The 9,079-nt window shown below is 35.5% G+C and overlaps 1 protein-coding gene across 2 annotated transcripts in view; it reads right to left on the reverse strand.

The window, feature by feature from the left end:
- The window catches only part of mitf (melanogenesis associated transcription factor), a 30,960-nt gene extending 27,758 nt beyond the window's left edge, over window positions 1-3,202 (reverse strand). For both annotated transcript variants that reach the window (XM_023336203.1, XM_023336183.1), the window contains exon 1: window positions 2,974-3,202. In XM_023336203.1, the coding sequence (XP_023191971.1) occupies window positions 2,974-3,077 (104 nt within the window). In that variant the 5' untranslated portion in view covers window positions 3,078-3,202. The remainder of the gene's footprint in view (window positions 1-2,973) is intronic.
- Between the last annotated feature and the right edge of the window lie 5,877 nt (window positions 3,203-9,079).

The raw sequence follows: 9,079 nt of genomic DNA on the forward strand, positions 1-9,079 counted from the left end.
GTCAGTCTTTTTTAAAAATGTTCTCTATTCTTTGACAGTGTTGCTTAAGAAAAAAAAGGAACAGTGAATTAATTCATACGGTGGTGATCTTCTGACTTTTGCTTCATTCGTCACAGAGGCTTATCAGGGTTGTATCGACTTGCTTCCATTTAGATGCCATTTTCAAAAGTATTAAACAAACATTCTGGCAATTATGGAACCTCTGGGGATAAATAACCATGGAATCCATTACATTATTACCATTTAAATGTTACACACAAGCAGACTGATATAAGGAATCATTTTCACAGTGAAAAAGGGAGAAAAAGGGTGAGAGGTGAAATCCTACCACACATCAGACCTGAATCAGAAGAGACATCTTACATTAATACACTGAACTGGAAAAATACTCTGTTCTGTAGAATGGTATGTTTTTATTTAGAAGATAGCAGGCACTTTTGTAAAATTCAAATTAAGGTTGGACAATAATGAGCTCAAAATGTTATTTTATTGGCATGTTCGTTTAAATGATGCCAAAAATAAAATTGCAACTCAACACAGTCTTTTTGGCAACACTTCTATCGCTCCATGCTGGGGAATGGTCAGATTCTCACAGTATGATAACCAGGCTTTTCCCCAGTGTGTTATGATAAGCCTTGTTGGCTAGTCAGACTTATCTTCCCCCCTAGTCCCATGGCAACAGTGCATGACGGTGTGTCTGCACTTGCACCTAAATGAGCCACACAACCATCAAATTACAACAGGTCTTTATCATCCAATCAGAGAATTCTTTGCAAATACTGCATTGGCTTTGATAAAAAAAATGACCAATCACAACCAGGAAATCAAAATATTAGATCAACCAGACATTTCTAAACAAAGAAAAGTTATTACAATCAATACTTGAATTTTGTACCCCAAGAATATTTAGTTAAGCATAAAAATATGCTTGCGCATCATAATATTTATTTAAATATATTTTACTTTTAAATGTGGCTAGCATTATATATCTTGTTTTAAGATCCACTGGCTCATTACTCAATTAGGACTAAACTGACAAGCAAAATGTATATTTTGATTGTATTTTTTGTATTTGCCTTCTTTAAGACTAAATAGTTGGTGTTTAGATGTTGTCAGTAATGTCTTCCGATAACACATAATTACCTAGTCATATTAATAAAAAAAAACAATTTGTCAAATTTTAAAAACTTTTAGCACAAAAACATGGTCTGTCATTGGTAAAGTGAGCAACATCCCTACAACTGGGCTTAGCAAGTTTTCTGGGGGAAACTCTTAAAAGGGTGAAAAACAAATTTCACAGTTATACACCGACAAATATTCCAGACCTTATTTTTTTCTCCTTAAAACATAAACAAATATCCTTCCTGTTTTTAAAATAACACAGGATATTACTTATCAGATTTAGAACCAAGCAATCTATGGGTGGGCATATTATAGTTTATTCAACGTGACTACCGTACAGTTGAATTTGTTTTTTTTGGAAACAACTAAAAAGTATCAGATACTTCTACAGCCAGATAAAACTCTCGCCACTCATTTTCTCCGGCATATTTTTTTTTAAGTTTGAAAAGAAGGAACAGCATGATGTTAAGTTTTTGCTGGTTTTAAAACCAGAACTTTTTTAAATCTTTGTATGCCTTGCACTAGAAAGCAGCCAATGCCGTCAGCATACAGCCTAGAGCGCCAGAAAAACTGCTCTAAAAATAAAACTTGGCTTTAACTCAAATAGGTTACATCACTCCACCTATTACATCTGGGATTCCCAAAACTGTGGGCTGAGTAATTACATTTAAAATGATTCATAAAGCATTTATTTGTTATGATTGTTGAAAGCTATGAAAACTGTTGGTCAAGTATATCAGTTTATTTTAAACAGAGGGAAATGTTTTAAATAAATTTTTTCCAGTTAGACATTGTGATTATGGTGCACATCTATAATCAGTCATTTGGAAGACAGCAGACTTGACATCAAACATTCACTGACAACCTCCACCAGCAGGGAAAGCCACAAAAGATCATTGTTGGTTGTTTCACACTGTGTGCAAGCAAAATAATGAAAAGTTAAGTGGAAGGAAAACGTGTCGTAGAAAAAGGTGCACACGCATCAGGGATAGCTGCAGTCCTGTGACATAGTGAATAAAACCATTCAAGAGCTTGAAGGAAAATTGCAAGACATGACTTGAAATGGAGCCAGTTGCTTAAGACATAAAAGTATTCAGGACTTTTATGTCTGAATACTTTATACAGCAATGCAGAAGATACTCCAAATAACCACTGAGTGCAAATGTTGCACAGTACACGACATACAGTTCAGTAATAACTTTTTTAATACCAACATTTTCTAAAAAAAACAAACAAAAAAAACGATTTTGTAGTTTTCATTAAATTAGAAATGGATGCTTGAAATACACCACACTTTTTTAATATAATTCTTGATGTGTATTGACTTTTTATGACATTTGTAATTTATATGACAAGTTCTGGTAATATTGCCCTCATTTAACATCATGAAGATTTAACATGACGATATGAAGGTGCGAAGAAGCAACATTAATCATGCAACTCTTAGTGGCTTTTCAAATGACTCAATAATAAAACACCACTCCCCATTTTGTTTGAAGAGTATCAACCATCCATATGAGCAAGGCTGAACAGCATCTCACAAAAAAAAAAACCGGGACCTGTCTGCACTTCTATGAACTAATATTTGAAGTTGATATTGACAAGACAACACCCAAATGTTGCATAACTGACTTCATGCCAGCAGGATAACCAAACGGACTGAGTTCAGCTGCAGAGGTCAGTGCTGGGAATAGCTCTGGATACATCCCTGCAGAAGCCTCACCAACATCATAACCAGCCTTCGGGACAGCGCTCAGAAAAGTCAGCAGCTTAATTATCACTTCAACTCCAAAAGCCGCTGCAGTCTTGTAAATAACTGTCCACACTCGCACAGAAGCGCGCAGAACTGACCTGTTTTTCAGGGGCTGACTCTTCAACTCGTAGTAGGTTTTAGGCTCGTCCTGGAGGTCCTCTCCAGCCTCGAAGTCTGGAACTATTCCCGATTCAGACTGCATAGCCGCGACTGTCAACTTCTGAGAAGCGCTAAAACCTTAATCAATTAATACAAGGAAAAAGACGGACGATGTTTGCACCACCGTAGTTCGTGGAGTAAAGCAGCCGTCAACACGAGCCGCCTCTATCCAGGACCAGGAGCTCTGTAGTCCGCCACAGCAGTGGGCGCAGGGCGGTTGATTGACTTCAAGCCGACTAAGAACTACGAGTACCAGAATGCACCTACTTTGAAATGTCAGCATGGTTTTGATTGGCTGCAGCAACGGAGGCGCAAGCCCAAGCTAATTGGTACCATTTATACTCAAGTTAAATTGCCTTTCAGTAAAATAAAGACATACAGGTAAAGAAATGCACATTGAAACGAGAAATACATTAAAAGAGTAATACTAAAATAATAGCAATAACATGCATTACATAAAGAAAAAAAATGTAAAGCAAAAAAAAAAAAAAAAGCTAATATATAATTAAGAAATAAACTAATTACCATTACTAGGAAGATGAAATACTCAATAAGTATATTAGTTATGTTTTTAAGGACCCAAATGTTTCTGAACTTCTCAGGTTTTAAGGAAGTTGACTCCAAAGTAGAGGAGTGTGCAATTCTGAACCAAGTACAAGGACTTTCATCTTTTCTTTATTACCAGGTTTTCACTCTGGTTATATGGTTACACAGATAGGTTATAAATTGTGCGTCATAGGCGGCTTATACATGTAGTACTCATCATTTGAGGTAGAAGGCAGCCTTTAGGAACCCCATATATAATAATTGTTTGTTCAGACCTTTATTTGTCAAATTACACATTTTTTGGGCCTACCAAGTAAGATCAAGGTCGTGGAAAATATAGACTGATTCACTAAATGATATATTGGATGGTAAAATTATGACCGCCTAATAACTTGCTCTTTGGTTTGTACTTGAGCTCTATGTTTACGGTTTTGGGACTAAACAATTTTACTTTATTCTTTCCATCCTTAAAATGGAGGAAGTTCTGACCAGTTTGCTTTAGTAATAAGTAATTGTGGTAAGAATGACAAGTCTTTTTGATATTTAATCAAAAGCTAAACTATCTCTAATTAATATCTCATTATATCTAAATTAGGAATTTCTTCAAATAAGAATTTAATCTCAACAAGCCTCAGCATACATAGAAAGAACATAATGCATGCTTTGAGATAGCTGACATGGTAATTATGAGAATGGCTTATAAAAATGTCAGCTTTTACTGGGAAGAACTAATTCATGGATATTTAGTATGAACATATAAAGATTGTTCTGGGTATTAAATCTTGGAATCCTGATGTCTGATTTTGACTTCTATCTGTTTTCCTTTGATATCATCGACACTAATCCTGACCGTGGTTGTATGGTGACACACAAATGCAAGTTTTTGTGTTATCTGTTTACATATGGTATGATATGTAGAAATACATTTTCATTTCTGTCAGGGGGGGACATATGGATATCAAATATTTGCAAAAGGCAGCCACAAATTGCAACATGCTGGAAAGCACAATTAGAATGATTGCATTAGATAGTAAAATCAATACTGGATCAATAATAATATAATGGCTAAGGGGTCAAACATCTTAACTGGATAGATTTATATTTTAAACCACTTCGAAATTATGACTCAGCTTATCAATTATAATAAGTTGTACTTTTTAACCTAATTGAAAGCTTTCCCTCACTGATTTAGCGTAGCAAGATAAAGGATAACCTATAGACATACTGTGAATTTTTAAGCACCTACAAGGACATTCATTTTTATGTTAAAACACTAAAACAGTTCAAAAAGATCTTCCTTACATGACACAATCTGGTGAATGAATTTGTTTTCTGAAATCATGCAGGTATTTAACCCAGCATGAGCAGGAACCTCTGGAGGTCCAAACTAACTTACATGACTTTGAGTCCTCTCCACAGTCACACACAGTTCACTGCATTAGTTATTAGTCTGCTCATTTGAACTCTTATCTTCCACTGAGGGGCAGTATAGTTCTAGAAAATCTTTTTTTTTTTTTGGCCTATACTCACAAAATGGAAATTTGGTGGAAGTTTAATATTTGCATTCTCCTCATCCTGTTGAACTGGTTTAAAGCTAACTTTTTAATAATAGTGCTACAGTGGAATTGGGCTCCTATTTAGCAAGCAAAGCCTTTTGCAAACTAAAAATAAATCCTGAATTGACAAGATTGAAACTGAACTTAGACACAGGGATCGTAACAGGATCAAAATTCTTTATCTGAGCAACCTGATTACTTGGACACAGAAGAAAGAAAGCTCACAGTCAGGGCATAAGAAGCATATGCTGAAGGGTTTTGCGTTCAGTTAAAAATGACAAGGCGCACACACAATAGACCAGACACATGCATTATTCTAGATGTTGTAGCTGAGTGAATGGATGTACTGATTACCCAGAGCCCCCAACTGTGTGAGACCCACAGAGTGTGCAGAATACAATGCCCTTTGTGATTTCTCAAGTGGGTGTAGTATGTAAATATTTCATACATCTGCATTTTATTCTGTCTTTGATGCACAGTTTGATACAATGAATGGAAAGTATTGCCCTTATTTTATTAATAACCACAAAAATGATGGTGATATGAGCTCTTCTCCTGCACTCACCATATGGATTTACATATGGAATATTGAGACAGCCATTGAAGAAGGTAGGCTTTGTGTGTGTTGAACTATTCCTGTGTTTGTTTGGCCATACATCCTGGATTATCAGGCTGTTGACAGACACGGTGATTATCCATTTTTAGTTTCCTTGCATCATTTGAAAATCTTCTAGAAATGATGATGCCATGCACTCCAACCCAACAAGGTTCTGGGGGCCTCATTAAGAACATTAACCAACAGCATCATAAACCTTCAACAATATTTAAACATTAGCATCAATAACTTTTTCCACATATTGGCGACCTCCAGATGTGTCTCTTCTCTGACAGAGGGGAAGAGAACTTTCTTCACTGTCCATGGTGGGAAGATTCACGGGGCTAAAGTTCCTGGAAACTCTGATCAACCAAGTTAAATATAAATGATGAAAACCCTTCACTTGCTTTTCTTTTATGGATGTTATTTGCGATGCAAGAAGTTGTGTTACCAATATTACTAGCAATACAGCTTTAGATGGTTTGACCCTCTGAGTAAATGTTCCCAAATTAAATGTTAAACTCTTCTAAATGTTTTAGTGAGATTATATTGCTGCAATGAGAGATTAATTCATTATAAGGCTTTTTACACATCCTTTGACAATAGCTGTGGAAGGTAGCATGTGAAGTCAAAAAAATAATTATGAAATCAAAAATGATTGCCATATGAAGCCAAATTATTATTAGTTTATTGGCTAATGATGCATTTATCAACCAATGGTCAAATAAAGGATAATTCCATCCTGCTTTATTCAATTGTTAAAATGACACAAGGACACAGTAACACAAAAATTTTATCAAATATGAAAGTAGACTTTTGCCCCTGACAATCCAATTCTTTCTTTTATATTTTTGTCCTAATATGCACAGCAATTAATTACCTTTAGTAAATAAATACAAGACACTACTTTTATTCTGATGTAAAATAATACACTTAACTGCTTTCATTTACTAAAATATAACAGTAATATTTTAGTAATCTGGTTCAAAACAACATACTCGCTAGCTGCACACTAATAATGTGCACCACTACACTGACCTCAACATAGCTGGAAACAGGAGCATAATTGCAGAGCCAACCACAATATTGTTTACACAATGGTGCACAGATAACTATTGTAGGCACTGACAGCCAGAGCAAACAGAGTCAGCTAACAGTGATGATATAGGATGATATGAAAAGAGAAATGGTTTTGCTCTGTGCACAAACAATTGGCTATAACTTTTGCATGGACACCAACCAGTGATCAGTGGACTACAGTTATTTACAGCAGCATATTTCTCTGGCACCGGACTCCAAATAGAATCCAGAAAGACTGCTATGTTTATTTTAGTTCTCCAGAACAATAGTAAATATATGTGTCACATTTGTGTAAAGTAAAACAAAGTGTAAATCCAACATCTAACACAATTCACCACCAAGAAGCCACTGTTAAGAAAAGTCTTTTGAAAATATGAAAAGATGAAAATGTGTGAATGCATTTTGAAACTTATTTAAAAGATTTTAAGTTAAACTTGCTACCATGATGTTTCTTAGCTTGTATGCCAGTGCATAAAAAGGTGCATCAAAGCATGAAAAGAGTGAGGGTTTTTTTTCATATAAGGACAGGACATGTCCTGTAGGAACATCTGAGCATCTGGGAAATTACATTTCAGTTTCACTTTGAGTTTTAAGCATCTCACATGCTGACGTAAGGGCAGCAAAGCAATTGTTGTTGCTTTATGACATTGTGTTTTCTTGCATTGTTTAAGCATAAAATACACAATCGTGTGTAGACTTAGACTTAGACTTGTACTTTATTGATCCTTTGGGAAGACTCCCTCAGGAAATTGAAGTTACCAGCAGCTCCCAGGCAAAAAACAAAGATAACACACAGTAAGCAAAAGTGCAAAAGAATACAAAATACAAATTAAATACTAAGGTACACACCAAATGTGAGTAACCAAAACCTTAAATTATGCAAGAAAAACCTTAAATTATGCAAGAAACAAGGAATAAGAATATAGAATATAAGAATATAAGTAAATATAAATACAACACAAAAAAAAAAAAATAAGAATTTGGCGGATAGATTGACCAGTGATATCGTATTGCACTATGTGGTTTGACCTGATAAGTATGGAGAAAAATACAAGGGGTCACTACTCCTTCCACCCTCTGTCCTGTGTCACCTCCCCGCCCCCAATGAGGAATTGTACAGTCTGAAGGCATGGGGACAAAAGAGTTCTTAAATCTATTGGTCCGGCACTTGGCACTTGTAGAGGCTATTTCAGCCATTTTGTAGTTAAAGAGATGTTTAGATCAGAAATACTCTTGGCCATAATGTATGTTAGTAACCAAAATGTGACACAGATGAAATTCATTCCAACTCCATTTAGCATAGATCTGTTGATATAGATTTTAGATAAGGCATTTGGCACCAGGATTTGGCTGTTTACAATGAGACGGTAGCTGCATAAACACCAGACTGAGCATGAAACAAATGCAAATGCACATCTCAAGTTACCTTGTTAACCCCATGCCATAGAGATGTGAGCATGTTATCTCCATATCACTCTTTGTTGCTGCTGTGTTTAGCTGAGGGCTTTTGGTTTTGTCTTGCTCCGCAAAGATAAAGATTAGATTTTTGTAATAAAAATTTATGTTACATCTGCATGCCTTCTGGTTGTTATCTTCTTCTTGGTTTGCTTTTTTATGCACTTGGGTAAACTGTAAAATTTTCAACTTTTTCACAATTCAATTCAAATCATAACATACAAAGAAGAATATTTAGGAAGCTTTCTTTGTGTTTTTGAGGTACACCAGGCGGTATAATTCAAAATACATTTTTTCAGTAAAGAAATCACTAAATTCCTAATGAATGTGATAGCAGTAATGAGGAAACCTCCTCTTTTGTTTATGTGATCCTTTTTTCTGTAAGGATTTTCTGTTTCATTGAACAGATGGTTTTGGGGGATCTTAATGAGATACTCATTTATGAATGATGTCAGAAATCCAAGAGTGTTGTGGGTGGGGGGCAAATAGGGCAAGCCTGCCACTGCTGACACTCCACAGCTTTGCATATATGCAGCTCTTGATTGGTCTGTTTTTATTAAGCAAACTGTAAAATCATCTTAGCATATAATAAAGAAGGAGAAATACATTTATTTTTCAAACTTTTCTAAGATTGTGGTATCTTTCTCTTTTGTAAAAACTACCAGCTGAGCAAGCCTGTTGGGATCAATAAATATTTCAGCACTGTCGTCACTCCTGGACAGGAATATATCTCACAGGTGAAACACACACCAGTGATCAGGTTCAGCAGCACTGAGCTCTTATCAAGTCAGGGATTTTAACTGGTGTGTAAAG

Source organism: Xiphophorus maculatus, chromosome 1 (genome assembly GCF_002775205.1).
Source record: "Xiphophorus maculatus strain JP 163 A chromosome 1, X_maculatus-5.0-male, whole genome shotgun sequence".
Classification (NCBI taxonomy): Eukaryota; Metazoa; Chordata; class Actinopteri; order Cyprinodontiformes; family Poeciliidae; genus Xiphophorus; species Xiphophorus maculatus.